General features: G+C 34.9%; 1 protein-coding gene across 1 annotated transcript in view; it reads left to right on the top strand.

Annotated features, from left to right (window-relative positions):
- Positions 1 to 24736, top strand: part of UBE2W (ubiquitin conjugating enzyme E2 W) — a 43188-nt gene extending 18452 nt beyond the window's left edge. Inside the window, exon 6 of the mRNA XM_085853760.1 lies at positions 23142 to 24736. Coding sequence (XP_085709886.1) covers positions 23142 to 23155 — 14 coding nt within the window. The 3' untranslated portion in view covers positions 23156 to 24736. The remainder of the gene's footprint in view (positions 1 to 23141) is intronic.
- Positions 24737 to 24943: the final 207 nt, after the last annotated feature.

Below are 24943 nucleotides of genomic sequence, written 5' to 3'. Positions count from 1 at the left end.
TACTCTCAAAAGTAGTGATTTGTAACATGCAGTCAAAAAAATTGGAGTTTTCAAATTGCGGCCAACAGTCAGTTTATTCATCATGAAGAATTTTGTTGCCTGATTTACATAATCTAGTGACTGGATCATTTACACAAGAAAACTGAAACCTTTTGGAGCAAAACCTTGGGTGGTAGAGGTGTCTGAACTTTGCTCTCGACTCAACGACACTGAAATTTACCCCGGTGTTCACCATGTTGACAGACAGCTCTTTTAAATTTTTGTCACTTCAAGACATGTACATAGGCAAACTGTGGTAGAAAATTCAAGAGTTGTTCTCAATCCCTTCTATTTTTTTAAAGGCCCACTATTTAAAAAAAAAATGTTCGATGAAAGATGCAGAATAAAAGCAATAGGTGTGCTTTTGAAGTGGAAGCCATGTCAAGAATTCCTAAGCTGACACCACAATGAGCATGCAATAGTGTTTCATGGTCAGAATAACTTTGTGGTTAATTTACTTTGGCTCAAAAATGTATTTTTCCAATTAAAAATGAGATGCTAACACTTCTCTCAATCATGAAAAAAGGCACAATGTACAATGGTGCATTTTGTTTGATATAAAAGTAATAAATATTTATAACATTATTAATCTCATATCATAGAATTGAATTTGCACAAAAACATCAAATTTATACCAAGTAAATACTTGTGTAAACCTTTATATTCATGCAAAATATCATAAATGTGGGGTTTGAAGTTTTGAAGTAATTTACAAAAAATGCATCAATTTCTAATGATTCTGCAGTCCCAAAAGCTACTTTTTTTTACTAACAAACGTATAGAAAAAAAAATAAAGATATTGTAAGGAAGTATGACTTCAGTGGAATCGAACAATATATAAATCAGTTTAGTAAAGCTCAAAGAAGTGTACCAAAATCATTTCCAAAGTTAGGCATGAAGCACAACAGTCGGGTGAGTACACTGATTCTGGCTCACTTTTCCCCATGTAAGTGAATGGGGGATTTTCAGCGATTCATATTTTTTTCCCTAAAAAATAAACCCCCTTTTTAGCCCAAGGTATATTTATTTGTCTCCCCTTTTAACCGAGGGGCACTCGATTCAAATAACCAATGCAACAAGATAAAGATTTGTTCAAGTAGCAAAGTAGTAATTGGATTTGTTAAATGTGATTCTAAAGAAATATCTGAAACATCTAAGTTTCGGGACACTCTTTTTCAAATAACCAATGCATATTGTTTAGCTCACTCATTGAACCTATAAAGATTTGTTCATTCTCAAATTCCTTCAATAGTTTAATTTTCTTTGCACAATAATCCCCATCTAAAATATTTAAAAATAAAACATTTGAATCTCTATATTTTTCAAGACACCCCTTTTGTGTCATTATGAAATGATATACTTCTCTTAATGATCTCATCTGACCACCTCCTGAGTTGCATATCATTTTGAGATTGGAGTAAATGATTTTTCCATTGTTCAATTGATAACCATCAAATTTTTCAGTCCATTCAAGGATATTTATTATTTTCTTTACATCCTCTAACTTATTGGTTTTTAAATTGATTTGCTTATTTGTTTTATTTACCTTTGTTTTAGTTATTTTTTTCAATAAGACTTATTTGATATTTTTCACATTCATTATGTTTTCCATTTATATACCAAGACTGAGATTTTCTCCACTCTTTAGTTTGATTAATACTTGGTTCGACCATTTATATATTGTGAAAAACGTGGCGGTAGCCCTTAAAAACCCTAACCCATCTTCCCATCGTTAAAACTTGTGTTCATATGAAACACAATCTATTCTATTCACTCTATCATACAATATCCATATGGAACACAATCTATTCCATAATCTAAAATAAATCTCTTGTCATCAAAGGCTCCTAATACCTTTTTATTTACTTCTTCACTATATATCTTATGTTTATAACTTCTTATTGTATTCATTTTCCTATATTCTTCTTTCTGATTCATCAAACAATTATAATAATTTCTAAAAGTTATTGATTTCTTTATTCCCTTTAACCTCTTATCAATCTGATCACCATACTTATAAGCATATGCCTTTGCTCTCAATCCAATAAACTCACTCATTACTTTTCCACCCAACTCATCCTAAAACTTACCAATAACCTTTTCATTCTTTTTTGAAAATAACTTGCTCTTCTTACTAAAATTACTTGTATCATATACTCCAATATTTTTCTTCATATATTTATAAACATCATCAGTTTTTATATCTAGAATAAAACTATCAGTGTCCATATACAACAATGAAACATTTTCACCATACTCTTTCTTTAAGTCATTATACAAATAATCATACATCAATATCTTTGATAAATCAAGAACTGCTGTTCCAATGTAAATTGGTTTATCCATGACAATATTTTCCTTTTTCATATGAATGGCAGAAAAGTTCTCTGAAAAAACCTCTTCTCTCTCAAAACTTGGTTTATTTATCAATCGAGAAGCTTCTTTCCAAGATGTTGCGAATCTAATGTTTTGTCTGTTTCTAACATTTTCCATAGTCTTTCCAAATACAGCATTATTCATTAATTTATAAAAGTCCCCTTCAAATTTTACTTTTGTATTTGCTCTCATATCTGTATTGAATTTAATATACTTTTCCATCCAAGGACTTTGTTTAAATTTTAAAACTCTATGAATTTTAGCTACTCTCAACCCAGCAGATAAATATTGTCTCAAGTTCCTTTGATGCAATACATATCCCTCTTTATCATAGAATGTTGTTAATAACTTTTCTGTTGATTTACCTTAAATATTAAAACTTTTATGATAATCACTTAACCATTCTTTCTTTGGGATTTCTTTCTCACATGCAAAAGGAAGGTCTTTATGCTTATTATGAAGATCACTCGGGTACCTCAAATCAACTTCAAAATAATAACCTTCTTCTTCCTCATTCAATTCCTCTTGAGAAGAAATAACAATATTCATCAAAGCCTTTTCATAATCCTTTTCTTCCACCCACTCTAATTTACCATAAGGCAGAGATTGAGACATTGCCCATCCATACAAATTATTAGCATCAAAATACATCAAATAATTACTATCTTTTTCACTCTCATAATTTGGAAGATATTTATTATTTGCTTTAGCATATCTTTTTGAACATACTTGTGATATTCCACCTCTCTTACACTTCTCAATCATCAAAAGCATATCTACATCACTGATTAAATCTATATCTCGTTTTGTCATTTTCAACATTGCACTCCAAGCTAAACCAGGAGCTGTGAAATAGTGGGCAGGATATAATCCATTACAATTTTTATTATGACAGAGTGATCTAAAAGCTTCAAACACATCAGCTAACAATAAAACATCTGTTTTTAGATACAAATCATGATATTCTCCAAGGTTCTTTATCTTAAATATTTTCCAAATTTCTTGTGCGTGTTTATATTCCTTATCACTTATCTCTTCTTCATAAAGGTTATTATAGAAACTTTCTTTTGAAGGAAGTTGTGTTTCTTTAAATCTCATAAATGAATCCATATAATCATGAGGATAAATTCCCTTACTTGTAAGAATTTTCTCTTGACTTTGAATTTCATTCCTTGTTTGAATTTCCTCTCTTGTTAGAATTCCCTCTTTAATCAGAATTTCATCTATAATCAGAATTTCCTCTTAAGTTAGAATTTCATTCATTGTTCGAATTTTCTTTATAATTAGAATTTCATCTTCAGTTTGAATTTCTTCATTAATTTCCTCATGAATGAGAATTTCCTCTTTACTTTGAATTCTCTCTTTAATCTGAATTTCCTCTTTAGTGAGAATTTCCTCTTTTGGAAAGAATGAATTAAGATTTGGAAAAGAGCCCGTGGAGCTTAGATTTGATGCAAGGTTGGCTCGTGGTGTTCCCATAAACTTGTAAGAATCTAGAAACCAAATATGAGTTAAAGGTTTCGTGAATATCATTTTTGGAAATGAAATATACTTTTGACTTGTGTTTGTTATGGCAGAAATATTCCCTGGTGTTTTTGAAAGTTCATTTATAAATAGATGTGTATCATAGTTGGCACTGTTGTGAAGAAAGATTGGAATAAAAGAAGGTAATTTATAATTAAGGTTGCAACAGGAATGAGCGGGACCTCTATATTTACCAGTAAGATGACAATGATCCTTAACTTTAGACTCCTCAATTTCCTCCTCACAAATATGACAGATATTGTTCTTTCTAAATTCTAATTTTTCTTCTTTGGTTAATTTCATCGGTTCATTTGTTTCTTTCATTAATTTAGTTAGTCTTAAACAATCCTTTTCTCATCGTTTTACAAACTCTTGTGAAGCTTTTTTTCCACTACAATGTTCAAGTTGATTTTACTTTTCTCCAACAGATGATTTGATATAATAACAGAAACCACAAGGAATATGTTTTTGATATTTATTTGTATGTGATTCTTTTGGATAAGGAGAAGCAGTATTTATCTTTTTTAGGATACATTCAAAATCAGCGTATATCACAAATGGGTGCATGATAGATTTATTATAATCTTCAAAATAAATCTTTTATCCAGGTTTAGGCATTGTAATTACAGCTGATTTATGATTACTACAATATTTTGAATGTTGTTCTCATCGTTCTTTTGTATGAAATGAATTAAGACATCGCTTCCAAGGATATATTTTGTTTGCTGTTCTGAATACCTGAGAAGAGATTAATCTTGATAAATTATTGATGTATGTGTAATGTGAATTCTTTCCAACACTAAAATATAAAAGATCAATGTGTGTTTCTTCATTTTTATAGTTGTTTGAAATTTTTAATATTTGAACTTTGTATCCGTTAATCCATATACATTAATAGAAAGATTATTCTTTTTCTCAAATTTAGGAATATCTGTTTGAGGCATTGGGAATTTTAAATCTTTAATGTCCAAGGTATTCTCATATTTCATATATTGTTTTACTCTTTCTGAATTACATTTTGGTGGATGAAAGTGAGCAAGAACAGACCAGAGAAAACATTTATTATCATTGTTGTTTATATTAACAACTGCCTTCTTGAGTTTTATTTCTTTTGGTAATTCAATAAAAGAAGAAGCTTTAAGAGGGTTTGATTTTAGAATGTGTATATCTAAAAAGATGATTTTTTTTTTAATATTGAATCAACTTCCTACCACTGTATTATCAACATCCTCCTCTTGTCTTGATAGTTCTTCATAAACCCCACTATTCAAAAAATCTTGAAATGATGTTATAAAATGAAGATCTGTTCTCATATAAGGAGTTTGTTCTTCATCTTGTCTTTTCATATTCATTTTCACTCCCATATAAAACTTTAAAGTTTTCATTTCTTTTAATGTCTTTTTTAATAACTTTTTCAACATCAGGTTTCACTATTTCAATTGATTCAGCTATTGATGATGGACCGGGTTCTCCAAATTGAAAAATCCTTATTTTTATATGCCCTTTAAATGCCCCATCAGTGTTTTCAATATAATAGTCTCCCTTTACTTTAAACTCATTTTTCTTGTGTTTTTGTGATTGAAGATGTCTATTATAACGACTCTTCAAAACATCATTTGAGCAGATATCACAATGTTTTCTTTCCAACCCAAGAGGAGATATTTGTTTGAAAAGATTGAATGTGTGTTTGTTGGTTTGAAGGTGTTTTTTATAATATTTATATTTGTGATTACAAACATCGTAGTACGTTGTATTCACCATATTTATATAATAAAACTTTGCTTAAACCAAAATTTTCTTCATGAAAATTTTGTTTAATTTATCGGTGAATCTGTGCTTAAAACCATTTTATCCTCCAACTTTTTCACTTAATAAATACAATGTTTCAAGACACAAAAGACAAGTTTCAATCAATCTCTTCATTTGTTAAAGATACTGAGAAATATGTCAAGGATGTAAAATTGAACAAAGATAAATATAACAACTATTAGATAAAAACAATTATGGCGAATAATATGAGTTCTTCAATTTCCTTCAGTGGAAGGGCTTTTCGTATACCTGGAAGAACATCAATTAAGGTATCTCAAACAAAAGTTTCTCCTCTCCTTCTGGCAATATATTCAAAACTAGAAAATGCAATGAAACAAGAAAAAGTATCAAAAAATAAAAACCTTATGGATGAAGCTTTAGAAAGAAAAGAAAAGACCATCTGTAATATGCAAGGAGAAATTTGTATTTTTTTCAACAACCCGAAAGATATAAATCCTGATGAAATAAAGGATGTCAATATATCAGGTGAAATGACATTTCGTTCAATTGTAGTTAAGGATCATTTTAAAATTACCTTTAATTTTAAAAATGTAGCAGTTGAATCTGTTAATGAAAAAAAGTATATAGATATCGATGGTAATGTTTTTTTTCTACTAATTAAATATGAGTCAATATTCAACTGAAGATTTTGAAGATTATGAGAGTGATTATGATACCGAGAGTTTGTGTTCAAACGATAGTTATGAAAGTATAGATGATTCTGAAAGTATCGAAGATGATATCGAAGATGAATTTCAGTTTAATTAAAGTTTTACTTGATAAATATTAATAGTTTACTCGATTTTGAGCCTCTTGAATTCCCTGATTTTCCATATGACAAATTTGAGAATTGTCCTGCGTGTGAAAGACAGGGATTAAACACAGAGTCAAAAGCCAATTAACAATATATTCTGTGATTATCTTGTAATTTATGATAATAAAAAATATAAAAAGGAAAATAATTATTTTAGATTTACACCAAAAATGAATTACTTTACAAGATTGATTAGAGAAATGAATGTAAAGTATGAGGGTGATAACACACCTTTCCTTTCAAGGAAAGAAACTGAACGTTTTCGAGAAATGTTCAAAGAATTGTTGTTATATATTATTCATGGATGTGATTTTCAGGGAAATATCAACACAAGATATTGCATAAATAAAATAATGGATTATCTTGAAATTAAACCTGAACTTAGGATAAAATATCGAGTTTCTAAAAAAGCCAATGATAAATTAAATAACCTGTTTTCCAAATATATAAATGAATGATTTTTTTTTACCCATTTGGGAAAATAAGATAAAATTTAACAACAATAAAAATCTCCCAAATTCATAAAGATGCCTCATTGTTGGTTCAATTGGATGTGGAAAAACCTGCTTACTTTTAAAGATGCTCCTTACTCCCAACTTTTTAGATGATGATAATTTAATAATTTTCACAAAGTCAAGTTTTCAACCAGAGTATCAACTACTCTCACAAGGTTTTAATGCTGGTCTTCAAAAAGAAAATATAATCGGTTTATTTAAACTTCAAAAAAACCTAAATGATTATGACATTGAAGATATAATACAACTATTTTGTGATACACAGAGATGTAAAAAGAAATCAAAACCGATAACTTGTATTCTTTGTGATAATACGGATGATATACCGTCTCCCCAAGATTTGGATAAATCTAAAAAGAACCTCGTTATCTTTGATGATTGTGTTAATGAGAGAAACCAAACGGTAATGGACAGCTACAACACAAGAGGGAGACATTCTTCTTGTAATTGTATTTATCTTCGTCAATCGTACTTTCAACTTCCTCATCGTTCCATCAGAAACAATGCTAATACTTTTATTTTATTCAAGTTAAATTCAATAGATATAAACAATTTTTGGAGAGACAATTGTTCTACCTTATGTAGTAAAAAGGAAAATGCGAAAGAAAGAGCAAGAAGATTTAAGGAACATCAAGAGTTGGTTTCAAAAGTTGTAAAACAACAGGAAGACATAAAGAAGAAACGCAGACAGAAACTAACGGGCGAAGAAGCATTTGAAAGAAAACAAGATAAATTTTTTAAACCACTTTTAAAAACTTCCCAAGAAAAAAATGAAAAAAGTTTCCACAGTTCCCACAGTAGAATATACTCCTAAAAAACTTCAAATGTTAAAAGATTTTGATCAATTGACGGAGGAAGAATTAGAGCATTTAGGAGAATTAGAATATGATGATGAAGGTTTATTTCAACAACTGGAAGACGTTAATCGACCTCCTGATTATATTGTGAATGCTCTTCAAAACAATGAATATTCAGTGGATTCAAAAACCAAAGCAGGACTCATTCCAACAGAACAACCAGCAATATTTCATCTTGTTCAAGAAAAGGTATTGATATTTAATGATGAATTAAGGTTCTTGGGTTCTGCTCAACCGCCTGTTAAACTAACTCCGAGATTAATGTTTCTTCTCACAAAAGATGGAAGACAAGGTTCAACTCTGAGGGATGAATCAAAGTATATTGATAAACCATTGGATATGAAAAATAATGATGATAGAGTATATATTGATCTGCTGAACACTCTAAATTATAGGGTTAGTATTTCTGGTAAAAGTCAGAAAAATGAGAAGGAGAAACACATTATTCAGGCTTAAAGTATCCTTGGTTCAGGTATTAGTTTTCTTCAAAATGACCCATCGCAATTAGTTAATAGACTGTTGTTGTTGTTAGGTAGTAAGAAGGCTGGAAATAACAATTGTTTTAATGAAGCATCAGCCATTTTAGACCAGTTGATGAACATGAAAATAATTAATAAATCTCAATATAAAGACATTTATCTGATATTAAATAAGATGAGAAGCACAATCTTGAGTTTTAATTTCACAACAAGCAACCACACATCTTCATTCCCAGACCCACTACAACTTGACCCAACAATAGAATATGAGGCATCTTTATTGTCCATGGAAACTTATAATACCTTATTTAATATAACTGATAAAAATGACAAGTTTAGTTATAATCCCGGAAGTGGATACAAAACGATAACAGTCTCACCCGGAGCATATGAGATTTCTCAAATATCTTCCGAAATTGCTCGTCTTGTGAAAGAACAGGGTGATGAACCAAAATTATTGTTCTAGACATTCAAAAACATACTTCAAAATCAACGATTAAAGTTAAAAATAACGACAAGGTTGATTTCACAATTGATATTTCATTTAGAGAGTTATTGGGTTTCTCCTCAAAAAAGATTGAAACTAATGGGACGTTTTCCAGTGATAATGTCATTCAAACATCCTCAGGAATAAACTCGGTATTAATTGACTGTGATTTGATTGATGGTGCTTATAATGATGGAATAAAAACAAATACAATATTTTCATTCAGTGCATACTCAACCCCAATTGATTATAAATTCAATCTGGAACCCAAAAATTTGGTTTATCTCCCTGTGTCAGGAAAAACCATACACAGAGTAAATTTTAGGATAACCGACCAAGATAATCGTATGATTTATTTTAATGGAGAAGTTGTATCCATCAGAATTCACCTACGTGAAGTTTTCCAATAAATAAATACGATGGTTATTGTGAGGAAACTCGAGTTGGGAAAATATAAAATAATTACAGGGGATGGGATGTTCCTTTCCCCATACTACAAGGGTGAAGGTATGTATCTTGGTAGAGGATACTATAAACCGAAGAGACAAAGGGGTGTTGGACATCAATTTAGAGGAGATGGGATAATTGATACTCTAATGGGTATCGGTTCAACGATTCTTTAACATAAAGACCTAATTGGTTCAACTGCTTCTGCTGTGGGAAATGTAGCAGGTGCTGCAAAGAGCATAAAAGATGCCCAAAAGGAATCTCATAAATTACAAGCAATTAAAGAAATTAAAAAAGGTAAAACTCAGTTGTCCCCCCAAGAACGACAGAAAATAATTAAAATACTTGGGTCAGGGTTTCAAAAGTTTTAACATCTTTTTTCCTAAATAAATACAAGTATGGAAGCAATTGATAGTATCTATGATTTGGATGATACTATTATCATCTCAAACTCCACTAAAAGAGAAGATTACTTCAAGGTAAATGCAATAACTGGAACAGACTGGAATGCAAATGGTACAAAAAGTTTTGAAATAAATAATCAACAAACCTATTTGAATCTCTCCGAAAGTTTCTTGTTGTGTAAATTTAAATTCACTAAGGCTGGGAATAACACAAACGCTCCACTCGTAAATGATTTCTTCTGGAAAATGTTTGATAGTGTGCGTTTGAACATTGGAACCCAAGAAGTTGAAGTGGTTGATTATGTCTCTGCTGTATCTGAAATTATGAAATTTACACTCGATACATTCGGTGATAGAATGGGAAAGGGGTCTGTCGAAGGTTTTATTCCTGATATGTCAACGGGAACAACCACAGACCCTGAATATACTCAAAGGAAAGGAGCGTATAATGATGATACAAAAGCAGTTTATAGTTTTACTGTGGCAGTTCCTCTAAAAAGGTATATTTGGATTTTGTGATCATGATAAAGTTCTGTGTGGTCTTAAAATTGGATTTCAACTCCAAAGGAATGATAATGAAAATAGATTGCTTTTTGGTGTTGGGAGTGCTTTTGGTGAGCAGAATAAATTTGTAATTGATGAAATGGGTTGGTATATTAGTGAATATACTCCTCATCTTAAAACAGAAGAGATGTTGAATCGAAGACTTAACTCAAAGAAACCACTCAGTGTATCATACCTCAAAAGAAGATGTCAACACGTTAAACTCAACCAAACTACTTACACGTGGAATTTGGGTGTTCTGGAAGGAAAGCCACGATATCTGTGGATCATTTTTAAAAAGCCAGATGGTGATACTGTGACTGATAAGAATAATGCATTGAGTGATAATGCTGAGGTGAAACAACTTCGCGTCTCTCTCGATGGAACATTTTATTCACGAGATAGATTGGAAATTAATTGGGAAAAAAATGATTTTGCTGAAACATACAAGTCTTACCAAAAGGTGTGTGAAAGTAATGGAAATAAAGACCCTATTTTGGATATGACAGCATTTAAAAGTTTGTATACAATCTATGCGTTTGACCTGAGCGCTCAAAGGGAAACTATAAAGTCTAATAGAGTGGATACTTCCCTATACATTGAAAGAGGAGAGAGTGAAGAAGTTGATACATATTGTTTGCTTTTAGAAGAAACAGAATTGCAGATCATTACAGATAATGGTGTTGTGATTAGTCTCACATAATTTTTTGTTCAATAAATGAGTGGCAAAGTACAACTGGGGTATATGTTAATCAAATCAATCTTCATAAACCATCATCTTGTGTTCAAAATCAAAAGCCTTGTACGATTAACGTTAATACAATTCAGAGAAAAGGAGCAGTAAGAATTGATGTTTTGCTCACAATAGAACAGGTTAAAATCTTGAATGATACTGACTCACTTAAAATTAAAATGACAAAACCAATGTTGAAAAAATATTCAATAAGAGAGACGAGTGGAGGATTTCTCCCAATTCTAATTCCTTTATTTGCTGGTTTAAGTGCGGTTGGAGCATTGACGGGTGGTATTTCAACAGCGGTGAAAACTGCCAACGAAAGGAAGGCTCAACTCCAGGCTCAAAAAGAATTGGAAAGACATAACAAAGAGTTGGAGAAACAAATTAGTGGAAGTGGTGTAATTGTAGATTTTGCTGAAAAACTTGAAGGTCTGCCTGATAAAGCGAGATTGTTAGTTGGAGATATGCTTTCTTCTATCACAGAAGCAGGTGTAAAATTAACTAAAAGAGGTCATGGATTATATCTTTCAAATAAATAAATGAGCATCGATGAGTGGTTTAAAGAATTTGGAAAGAATACAACATCAAATTTACAACTTGTCAAATATTGGAAGAAATTAAAAATTCATAATGTGGTTATTTGTATGAGAGATAAATTAACAAATGTGCCTAAACATGCAAAGAATATTATTATGAACTTCGAAGATAATAATGGGAACGGTTCTCATTGGGTTTGTATTTTTATTCGTCAAGACAAATATTATTTTGATAGTTTTGGTCTTCCACCACCTGTTGAAGTCATTAAATTCTTACAGAATGGTGTTTATCAAACATTTCAAGTCCAAGAATTAAATTCCAAGTGTTGTGATCAATTATGTCTATATGTGTTATTTCAACTCAACAAAATAAAAAAAATTTATGACATTATTTTTAATCTAAAATAAATGACTGATGTTGGTAAAGAATGTTCTATCTTTGGTGTATCCCAAGAACTGGATATTGATTTATCAAATTATTACACAAAGGCACAGGCTGAACGACATAAATATAATATAACCAAAAATATTAATATGAAAAATGCTTATAAATTAAAAAATTATCCAAGCCCGACTGACGGGAATGACTTGGTGAGATTAAGCGATTTATCACAATATATATATATATATATATATATATATATATATATATATATATATATATATATATATATATATATATCCTTCAATAAAACGTCCGTGTATTCCAAAGATACAGAAGTGTTGATTTTTTATGTCCAGGTCATACAGAATTCACAGTTCGAATTAAAATAAATTTTTATAAAGAAGGGCGTATTGTTTGTATGAGAATAGAACATTGGGGGTATGATATGAATGATTTAGGATATAATTGGTCATTTAAAATTGACCTCGAAGACCTGGAACAATTAAATCAGTCTCGTAAGGAAGAATATTATCCACTTGGTAAAGAGAATGAGTTTTGTGGAGCCACGATTCGTAAGCAACAAATAAAAGGATTTAATAAGGGTAAATATAATAATGGTTTTGCCCGAGTTTATATCATGAAAACGGAAAAAACAGGATTGTATATTATAAGTAAGGAAATACAAAATGATTTAACTATGGGAAGATGCGGAGGTGTTTCGTGCCATAATATTATTCTAACATATATTTCTAATACATAAATGACAGCAAGAAGGCTTCAAGAAAATTTTCATTTCTGTGTCCAAGCATACCTTCAAGAAAAGGGTATTCGGTATTTTAATAAATATGTTCTACAACATAAGAATGAGGTATTTTCAATAAAAGATTGGCATTATGCTGATGTTGATAAACCGACAACTTTAGATTTAATTAGAATGTTAAATAATGAAAAAATTATAAAGTTAAGAAAGCTTTTAGAAATTCAAAAGAAAATTTTATTGGTTTCCTGTTGAAAAAAAAATTATTTTGGATACAGGAATTACAAGAAATCCTGATGAATCTCTGTATGATATTCTATGGGGTGTAAGCGATTCAAGGATAGTAAGGGACGAGGAAGGAGTTGAAGAGAGAGAAGAGAGAGAGAAGAGAGAGAAGGAGAGGGAGGAGAGGGAGGAGAGAGCGAGACTAAATAAATATGAAAATATGGAAACCAGTGAGATTAGAAAAAGATTGGTGGTATTACAGAAAATAACTCAACCCATCGAGGAGGAAAACAAATAATTGACAAGTCTATTAGCAGTATTTTCGACAAGACCGTTGACATCGTTTTCATGGAGAGGATATTGATGTTGATTAAAGTTTTTTATTTTCTCTTAAATAAATGGAGGAGAGAGTGAAGGCATTTCTCATGATTCTTTATGTTTTAAAAATTAAGATTCAAATGTGCATGTTGGAAACTAAAAAGGTTTTTGCACTCTGTCAGAATTTTTCTCATAAATAAATGAGTTATTGTCTCAAATGTAAAAAGAAAACTAATACTAAAAATATCTCATATTTTAAAGTAAAAATAACAGGGTTATACAAAAAGGTATATGTTCTGTGTGTGGTTCACAAAAAAATCAATTTATCTCCAAACACAAACTCGGAGGAGATATACAAAAGTTTTTATCAGCAATACCAGGGGAATTACATCTACCAGGGTATTCTTTCTGTGGTCCAGGCTCAAACTTGGATAAAAGATTAGATGAGGCAGACAATCCTAAATCATGGAGTAAACCAATCAATAGAGTTGATGAAGTGTGCATGAGACACGATATTGATTATGGGAATACCACAACTTTGGAAGAAAAGCATGAAGCCGATAGAGAAATGTTGTATAATTTGTCTCTGATACAAAATCCAACCTTGAGAGAAAAAGTTGATCGGTTCATTGTGAAGAAGATGATCAGTGCTAAATTGAAACTTGGACTTGGAAATTCAAAAAACTTATAGGCTGTAATGATGTCATTAAGATTGAAGAGCAATTAGCTGATGAATTACATAAACCAATATTCACAAAGTTTCAGAGAAGGAAAGTTTATTCCAAGGAAGTAGATTATATCTGTTCCGCTGATTTGATTGAACTCAATAATGATAAGGGGTGCAAGTATGCTTTAACCGTTATTGATTTGAGGAGTCGATACGCATGGGTTGTCCCATTAAAAAACAAATCGGGTAATACTCTTATGTTAGCCTTTCAACAGATATTTAATAAAAGTAAGAGAAAACCGAAAAAATTGTGGACTGATGAGGGTAGAGAGTTTTATAACAAGACATTTATGAATTTTCTAAAAAGTAGCAGTATTACATTATACAGTACCTTTAATGAAGGGAAGGCAGTTGTTGTTGAACGTTTTAATCGTACCTTAAAAGAGAGACTATATAAAAAATTCACAGAACTCGGTTTACAACAATGGTCATCTTTTATTCAGGATATTGTGGATAAGTATAATGACACGATTCACACGTCAACGAATATGAAACCATCACAAACATTTACAAAATTAAAATATGAAAAAGATTAATATCAGAATACCTAAGTTCAAAGTTGGTGATATCGTAAGAATATATAGGTGGAAATCTCATTTTGAAAAAGGTTATGTTAAACGATGGACGAACGAACTTTTTAAAATTGTTTGTTATAGATACGTTTCATTGGACTTATAAGATATATGACTTAGAAGGTGAAGAGATTTTAGGTTCATTTTATTCACAGGAATTACAAAAGACAAAACGAAGCAGATAATACCCATGGGAGCAATGGGTTGGCGCTTCACTCCCTCCTACTAATACACCGTTGTGGACACTCGAGGGCCAAGTCCGAGGTGTATAACAGTATATAATGTGTGTCAAGGGGGACGTTCTTAGATCTGTGAACCCCAAACACAGAATCCTCAACTGAATAGTCAAGGCTTAACGTGTGTGTGTGTGTGTGTGTGTGTGTGTGTGTGTGTGTGTGTGTGTGTGTGTGTGTGTGTGTGTGTGTGTGTGTGTGTGTGTGTGTGTGTGTGTGTGTGTGTGTGTGTGTGTGTGTGTGTGTGTGTGTGTCCGTCCCAACCCTCACATTCAAAATCTCAATCCCAACCCCCCAACACTGTCTTTTTCAAAATGAGATTTCCACCTCTAGATATTTTTTTGTTTTTTTTCTCTTCTTCCAATTCTGTCTTTTAAGGCTTTCAGATTTGATGACGTAGAAAGCGGGAGTAAGAACTTTCTTGATAGGTTTAGATCCCAAAGAGTGGTGGCATTTCAAGTCTCCAAAATAAACCCAACTTTCCAAGTCTCCAAAGTATAACCACATTCCTGTTGAGTTTCCAAGATACGTATCACATTGTGAGTTATCAAGCCAGACCCCACATTTCAAGTCTCCAAAAATATAACCATCTATCCAAGACTCCAAGGTAGAATCACAATTTCCAGAAATATAGTGGGTTTCAGTGATAGATCTCACATAGTATAACTGTGGATCATCAAGGAAAACTCCATTTTTCCAATTTTTATGGGTTTCAGTGATAGATCTCACATCGTATAACTGTGGATCATCAAGGAAATCTCCATTTTTCCAGTTTTGATGGGTTTCAGTGATAGATCTCACATAGTATAACTGTGGATCATCAAGGAAATCTCCATTTTTCCAATTTTGGGGGTTTCAGTGATAGATCTCACATAGTATAACTGTGGATCATCAAGGAAAACTCCATTTTTCAAAATGTCTGAAAATTGTGAGTCTCCAAGGTAAAACTTGTATTTTGGCTCATCAAGGTATAACTTGTTCAGGGGGTATTGTCTTGATAACTCACAATGAGTACTATTGTTGCAAAACTCTTTTTCAGGACTTTGCTGGTCTCCAAGGTATAACTCTTTGGTTGGATCATCAAGGACGAATTCGTTCTGTGGGTCTTGGTCGCTCATAAGGTCTTCAACCAAGCCAACAATTTCGCCCCAAGTTGTAGCAAAAGCAGTATTTTCATTTTCATATTTCAGATACAATTTCCTGTGAGAGAAAATAATAATGTATTCATCAAGTGATTTAATTATTAAATGAGTATGCTTCAATCAAAGTTTGAAAATAGGAAAATAAAATTTTACCTCAACAGATAAGAGGTTTGAATCCAGTTCATCAACTTGAAGGTTTAGTTCCATACAAGTAGTCAATCTCCAAGGATCCCCAAAGTCATCCCACTTAAGGTCTCGCTCGTTCTGTGGGTCTTGGTCGCTCACAAGGTCTTCAACCAAGCCAACAATTTCGCCCAAAGTTGTGGCAAAATCGGTATTTTCAGATACAATTTCCTGTGAGAGAAAATAATAATGTATTAATTAAGTTATTTAATTATTAAATGAGTCGATGCTTTAATCAAACTGAAAATAGGGAAATAAAATCTTACCTCAATGGATAAGAGGTTTGAATCCAGTTCAACTTGAAGGTTTAGTTCCATACAAGTCGGAGAGTTCCAGGCAAGCACACAGCACACCATTGCCAGCAAAAAATGTTTAAAATGGAGCCTGGGCTTGAGGCTTTTTCGGGAAAGACTGGTGGGTGTGGTTTCCTTTGGAAATTCCCTGGGCAAGCCCAGGCAAGCCTTTGTTGGGAAATTTTTCAAAACCATAACATTCCAGAATTTTCTCGTGATTTCTTTGTGAGTCAGAGATGAACTGGAAATGATGTAAGAGTAGGTAGGGCTTAGCAAAAGTGGGCGGGGCTTAGGGAAAGTGGGCGTGGCTTACAAAAATACCTCATTAAAAGTGGGTGGGGCTTAGGGGAAAGTGGGCGTGGTTTACGAAAATACCTCAAGAAAAGTGGGTGGGTTTAGGGAAAAGTGGGCGGGGCTTATAAAATTCCATCAAAGTGGGTGGGGCTTATGAAAAGTGGGCATGGCTTAACAAAAAATAACCTGTGGCTCAGGAGGTGGTCAAACAAGAGCATTAAGAGAAGTTTATCATTTCATAATGGCACAAAAGGGGTATCTTAAAAAATATAAAGATTCAAATGTTTTGTTTTTAAATATTTTAGATGGGGATTATTGTGCAAAGAAAATTAAACTATTGAAGGAATTTGAGAATGAACAAATCTTTATAGGTTCAATGAGTGAGCTAAACAATATGCATTGGTTATTTGAAAAAGAGTGTCCCGAGGCTTAGATGTTTCAGATATTTCTTTAGAATCACATTTAACAAATCACATTACTACTTTGCTACTTGAACAAATCTTTATCTTGTTGCATTGGTTATTGAATAGAGTGCCCCTAGGTTAAAAGGGGAGACAAATAAATATACCTTGGGCTAAAAAGGGGGTTTATTTTTTAGGGAAAAAAATATGAATCGCTGAAAATCCCCCATTCACTTACATGGGGAAAAGTGAGCCAGAATCAGTATACTCACCCTACTCACAACTCTATCTTATTTAGGCTTTAACCTTATACACAGCCCTGTAGTAACTGCCAATGCTCATTGCTACATTTTATTATATCCTGGCAATTATAAAACTAATCACTGTTTACTTTGTACAATGGATCCAAGTACATTTGTCCAAACAATTTGATATGAAATTATGAAAAAAAAGTTGAATCAGATATTGTACCTACATTTACAAATGGATGTAGACTTTCGTACAATGTACACTAAGTATATAAACAATTATATATGCAAATGAATATTTATAATGGTGATTATTATGATCACATTATGTGTTAATTTGTCGTTGAGATTGGTGGCAGCCTTAAACTAAAATATCCTTTTTAAAAAGTGTGAGCCAAATTAAAGTAACCACATACTTGTTCTGACCAAAAAACACAACAATTTGATCATGGTGGTGCCAACTTATGAATGTTTGGCATGGCTTCCACGTCAAAAGCACACCTATTGCTTTTTTGTTGCTACCTATGTACACGTCAAAAGACATGTACATAGGCAAACTACCACAGTTTGCCTATGTACATGTCTTGAAGTGACAAAAATTTAAAAGAGCTGTCTAACTGTCAACATGGTGAACACTTGGGGTAAAACCGGGTTAAATTTCAGTGTCGTTGAGTCTGGAGCAAAGTTCAGACACCTACAGCACCCAAGATTTTGCTCCAAAAGGTTTCACTTTTCTTGTGTAAATGATCCAGTCACTAGATTATGTAAATCAGGCAACAAAATTCTTCATGATGAATAAACTGACTGTTGGCTGCAATTTGAAAACTCCAAATTTTTTTGACTGCATGTTACAAATCACTACTTTTGAGAGTACTTATCTAAAAAAGTATTTTAAGTAGAACATTTTTTTATGTCAGATTCTGAAAGCCTCACTAATAGACACCATTTGTGTGAATTTTCAGAACTCTGTTTGTAAAACTCTGGAATTTAAAGCCCTCCAAAAATGCTTCAGATACAAATCTGCAACTTGCGACTGCCAGAATTGAAACACTCCTAGGGTGTTTGTAGGGCCATATCTCGGACACTACTTGGAATTTTGAGCTATAACTTGGCAAACCTTCCTCATATATATGTTAAGGTCGCTTTGAGAATTTTTTTCAGAAAAATCTGAGGGGGTCACAGCAATCCCCGGCTGAAATGACAAGGAATGACTGTTTTGGAGTTGCGGAGGAGTCGCGCACATACTTGACACACATACACTCACTGAATGTTGACTGACACTGACACACTGACACACACTCACATTTATTATTGCAGATACTTGAACAGCCTCCGGATTTATTTATTTATTTTGAATTATAATTATTTTTATTTTTTTTATTGCTCTGCAGAACGGCATTCTGTAGAATGGGTCCCTCCACCAGGTGGAACAGTTTACGTTTTGTATCCCATTGATGGGCCGGATCTGCATCCGGGCTTGAACCTGACACACAAGGCTTTGGGACATAACCTCTTTTAAAGTGTCCAATCGCTCCGCACTGAAAACATGTGAAGGTAGCGGACGATACATATAGCTGGTAATTACTGTCTTCAAAATTGATTTTAAACGAGATATTGAGGCCCGTATCATCCCTACAATCTGGTCGGACCATACAATATCTGTCTTCGAAAAACTCATCACCTGTTTATCACATTCATTTTGACACCCGAAGGGAATCGTGGAACTTTTGGATGGCATTGTACCATGATGGAATAACACGGCCATAATGTTTTGTACTTGTGTTGATCCATGCCGAAGTGACAGGTTGTACAATGAAAGAAAGTCATACAAAAAAGGGGGGGAATTGTTATGAATGGAGGAACATTTGAAATTACAATTCACGTCGTGGGAGTTTGCATCGGCGACGCCATCGTAAAGTGACAACTTTTTGTGGTTTTTGTTTTTTTTCCGGCACTTGCAACATCATGGACGAGTTCATCATCGAAAAAGAAAACGACCGCTTTCTGGTTAATACACGACGCAGCACGAATATTCTCCCACCGCAATGATAATGTCTTCAACAGGAACTCCTTCAGGAGGCACGCACACAAGTGCATACTTCCGGGTTAAACCCTCAAATGCCTAACAATGAGAGCGTGTATTTACCATGTTGACGATTTATCACCCCTTTTTGCATGAACCCAACAAAAAGGGGGCCAATCCTGAAATGTATAACAAAAAGCGCATTGTAAGCAAAAAAAAAAGCTTCCAAAGCCTCATCAAAGTGGGTAGGCCACATTCATTAGGCCAACTCTCACTCTTTCCCTCTCTCAAAGACGAAATAGTAAAAAGAAACGAAAACAAAATGCCAAAATACACGGTACGATGGGAAGGGGGGGGGGGGAGGAGAAAACCACACTTACTCGCCACAACACAGAGTGACTTCACACAGCTGCCATGACACCACACCCAAAAAACGAAAAGGAAAGGGACAGACACACACACACACACACACACACACACACACACACACACACACACACACACACACACACACACACACACACACACACACACACACACACACACTAGATGGAAAAGAGAAGTCAAAAGTGGGTTCAAGTCTTTTTTTTTGGTGTGTTTCACAAAAACAACGCACATTTTGTTGTGTTTCCACTGATCCGAGGGGAGGGGTAATTTAGCAACACAACATACTGCGGAGATAACTACATGAGGCGTTTTTTAATATATTATTTATCGTTTTGTTTCTGTGTTGGTACAAACCTCCCCAGGGTCTCCGAAAAAGAAAAGAAAAAATTTCCAAAATAATATCTCATCGAGGTTTTGATCGATTTTTCATGTTGTGACAAGGTTTCTGATGTTGATCTTTGGGTGGTAATCATATCCGAAATCGCATTGCATTTTCTTGATGACAGTTGCTTTTCAAAGTACGCAGCAGTAAATGACAAATGCTGTCCCATTCACAAGCATTATTGACCCGCGAAATGTTCGAAGTTTCTCATTGGTTGACCGACATGATGCAACTTAGAGCAAAATATTTCACCAATGGGAACCGTGCCTGTGCTGCGTTATCCGTATGCACGAGTCGCATGCACAGTACGTACGCACACGCAAGCTCTTGGCTAAGACAAAGGCAGCAACCTACCAAAATCGTAGTGCTCGGTCCCAAGCATCCCAGTGACAGGTAATGGCAGTAGAAATACCAAAAGTCTGTATTGGAGAGGAGGGCATGGCCAAGTCGAAGTCTATCTTTAAATTTCAGTTTATATTTTACTCATTACAATATATGTTAGAGAATGTGAAGTCCAAAACATATTCAGGAATTAAAAGGTTTTTTTTTGTGTACACTGTCGAGGCTCGTATGACAGCGAACACGTAAAACGTACAACAAGGGGGATCAGGAGATAAGAGGGGTGGGAGAGGGAAGGAAAAAACAGTGTGGAACAGAGACATGAGGAGATCTGTGGAAGGGAGAGGGATGGGGTGGGGTACACAGGGACTTTCAGGAAGGAAAGCAAGGAATTTGAAGGAGGTGGGTTTGGGGTGGATTAATGGGGGTTAGAAAAGATTGTGGTTTGGGATGGGGGAAGATAAGAGATTGTGGTGAACAGCTGTTATGAAGACCTGGAGGGGAGAGTGGAATTTAAGAGAGTGTGAGAGTTTATTCCAAAGGTGGGGAAAAAAAGAGGAATGAAAGACATGTTACACGTGTTGGACCAGTTTGTGATTTTTATCCAGATCTGCAGAGAGTGAAGAAGCTGCTGCTTGCTGGTCTGGGGGGTTTATATTTTGTGATATATTCAAGGTTGAAAGAGAGGGAAGAGGCTGTAGCCTGCCTGTCTGAAGTATGAGGGATGTCATGGCAGAGGGTGGAGTCATCAGCAAAGAAAGACAGAGGATTTTCCAGAGTGTCGGAGAGATCATTGATGAAGACCAGAAAAAGAACAGGGCCCAGGACGCTGCCTTGAGGAACTCCCAGCTTGGACAGGAAGAGGGGATGAGAGAACTCCATTTAAGGCCACACGTTGACTGTGACGGGAGAGGAAGTCTGCGAGCCTGAGTGGAGATGGCCTTGGATACCATAGGAAGAGAGTTTGGTGAGCAGGGCAGGGTGCCAGACCGTGTCATAAGCACACGATATGTGTAGGGATATGGCTCTGATTTCATGTCCGGCATTGAGGACCTCCATCCATTGTTGGGAGAGCAGAAACAGCATATCCAGGGTAGAGTGACCTTGTCTGAATCCAAATTGATGATCAGAAATCAAGCCATTGGAGAAGTGGAAGGATTTAATGTCTGAAGCGATGATGGATTCCATAACCTTGCTGAAGATTGTGGAAAGGCTGATTGGTCTGAAGTTGCAGGGATCTGTTTTTGCACCTTTTTATGCAGGGCAGTGATGTTAGCTGATTTCCAAGCAGACGGCAGATGACCTTGAGCAAATGAGAGGGTAAATAGAACAGAGAGAGAGGGTGAGCAAGAGCAGAGGAGCAGGTTTTTAGGACACATGGGCTGATGCTCTCTGGACCGGTTGAAGAATCTGAGTCGAGGTTTGACAGCAAACTCTCCACTTTGTCAGGAGAAAAGGACACAGAGTCCTGGAACAGTTGGGTGCGACTGGGTAAGGTGGGTACAGAAAGCGATGTTTGGGACACAAGATTTAGAAGCAAACACCGAGTTTAGGCATTCAGCCTTTTCACGTACAGTAAAATAAAACAACTTGAATTCCTCAGGAGAACATGATTATTCTGCTTTAATTTTGTCTAAAAGTGTGTTAGAATGTATAAATTTAAGGTTAAAATGACCAAATGTCCTTACCCTGGGAGGCCAACCCCTTCCAAGACCGCCCCCCACCCCCGGTCGCTTTGTTCCCTTGTACCTCGGATCCTTTCGATCCTACCACTTTTCCTTCTCAATATTGGCAACAATGGGGCAGCCAGCTTCAGTTTACCTGTTGCTGGCAATCATGTTGGGTGGAGCATGAGTTTTGGGATTGGGGGTTGGGGAGTCTTACAATATGCAGCTTGAGATGGGGTTGGGGGGGGGCACATTATAATGCTGCTATTACAGTTTCTTTATTCACTAGTAAGTATAATGGACAGCCAGCTTAACTTTAGCAGGTGATGTGTGGAGTCGTAGCGGGTGGTGGGGAGAGGGTGTTGTCATGCTGCCATTTTATTTTACTTATTCCCTTGTAAGCAAGCACACAGCCAGTCAGCGATGTTACCCTCGAGGTGGTTCGATTTTCGACTTGGACTTTTCCTTTATTATTTTTATTTTTATTTTATTATTTTTTATATTAAAATTATTTCATTTATTTTTATCAATGTGTGTATTTCGTTATAAATTTGATCTTCTCAACCATCAGTTGACTCGATTGCCATTCATCTAAATATCAACAAGCTTTTGGTGTTCGGTGTTCCTAAATTTCCCAATTATTTGCTTTTCTATCTTCTCTCTTATCTTGTTTGCCTCCATCTGGGATTCTCAGCACGTCCATTAAATAAGGAAACTTGGGATTTGGGATCGCGTTGAATAAATAATTTAAACACTGATTCCCTGAAATTTTGTCGACATCATTAGTCTGTCCTTTATTCATTTAAAAAATAAATAAATAAGAAGTCCATGTGAAATTTGAATTGACTTTATAGATGTTTATTTTATTTTGTTAATCGTGAATATTGTGCACCCAATGAAAGATTGCTCTCTCCTTCCTGCTTTTCTGTGCCACCTGAACGGTTTCTCCCCCTCCCCTGTCCTCCTTAAATTCCCCCCTGTCATCGCTGTGCTCCACAGATGATAACTGCTGATGGTGAGATTGCTTACAGAGGGGGGCGAGGACACGCCATCGGGTGGAGGAGCAAAACCTGGGCAATAAAGGCCGGGCCGCTGAGGGGAATTCGGCCACATACTCGGGCCCTACCGGGTGGCCTCGACCGCCGAACACATCCTTCCCGCCTGAGCTCACTGCGAGGCGAAAATCGCTCACGTCCTGATTTATAGCTTGGAGATGACCCTCTCCTGCTTCCTTCGCCCGCGCAGCACGGTCCCGGTGACCCGACCATAGCCGCGCATGCAGCGCACTTGCATTATTTAAAGATTTTCTGTAAAAAAAAAAAGAAAAACAAAAAGAAAAAAACAACGACAACAAAGAAGTAAATACTGTAATTGCTGTTATTCATATTTAAATGTCTTTTGATGGTACAGCAGGTGGACCTTTTGAGACGCGCAAAAATGTAACCAAATCTCGTGAAATTTGAACTACTTTTTGTTGACCGTTTTGTTTGTACTTGCTGGGGGTATTTTTTTTTTAATTATTATTTTTTTAATGGTTTCTTCGTCCTCTTTGTTTCTCTGTTTAACCCTCAGCCCATCCGTCAGCCAAGGCATAAGTCGTGCAAATTGGGCTTCCTCGTCGGGTGACGGGACCTTTAAGAGTGATGCGTGGACTCGATGTAGGATGGTAGTTTGTTCTAACATCCCACAGCTTTGGTAGTTCGGTTGGAAGAGTGTTGTTCTCCCCCCCCACCTTCCCCCATTCACGATCCTCTGTGCCACACATGTCCTCGACAAACCTGAAAATTAACAATTGTGTACATATCGCATCGCTGCAACCACCTGTCAGGGAAATGAGAATGGTCCTGTTGTTTGTTTGTTTGTTTGTTTTATTTTATTTTAAAATTCCATTATTTTGTGTGTATTCACCAATTTGTCTGAGTTTGTGAAATTCTCCCTTCACATCACCTCAGATTATTTGTTTTCTGTGAAGATTTCTCCATTGGCAACTGCAATTAAACTTTATTGATTTAACCACTTGGGCATATTCACCTGTTGAGACTTAGTGAGTTGGTGCCTCCTTTTGGGTTATATTGGGGGAGGTGACGGTGGAGCAGGTGTTGATACCTGTGTTTGTGACTTGGGGGCGGTAGGGGAAGGAGTAGCTTGTCATGCCTCTGTTGGTGACTTGGAGTCGGGGGAGAAGTCCAAGTCGATTGCATGTGCTGGACCTTTTGGAAGCTACTTTCACAAAAGATATCACCTTCGACACCTTCGCCTCATCTTTACAATTATGATTGTTTTTTTTGTTTGTTTGTTTTTTAACTGCAACCAACAGGCCAATAAAATTGGTCCTCCCCCCTCCCCCCCACTTCCTTTCTTTCCCAACTTCGTAACCCCATCAATCAGTTTTCAGATATGTGGTGATAGTGGGTTCGAAGAGATTGCAACCGTTCCAAAAGATCCGTTTTTGAAAATGTTTCTTATGCACTTTGTCGTTTCAACTTTGAATACACCTTGGGGACATGAAACATGCTCACCACTGTTGTGTTTTTAATACTACCTGTTTCACTAATGATGGGAAGTTCAATGCCATTATAAAGAATCTGACAATATATTGAAGTATTTGGTTCTTTTTGTTTTCTGAAAGTGCCAAGGCTCGACGGTCGGTTCCAGGAACGGCTCGGCCACATCGGTCGGCACGTGAGGGAGAAAAGGACAATACTTATCATAATGCGTTGTTTCCACGTGCGAGTTGAATTGTAATTTATTCGGGATTGATTTTATTTCAAGGAAACTGTACGTGGGAGGACATTTGACCC

The sequence above is a fragment of the Eptatretus burgeri genome, chromosome 14 (assembly GCF_056783735.1).
Source record: "Eptatretus burgeri isolate ZD-2024b chromosome 14, Ebu_testis_v1, whole genome shotgun sequence".
Taxonomy (NCBI): domain Eukaryota; kingdom Metazoa; phylum Chordata; class Myxini; order Myxiniformes; family Myxinidae; genus Eptatretus; species Eptatretus burgeri.
This window is presented reverse-complemented; position numbering and strand designations above follow the sequence as displayed.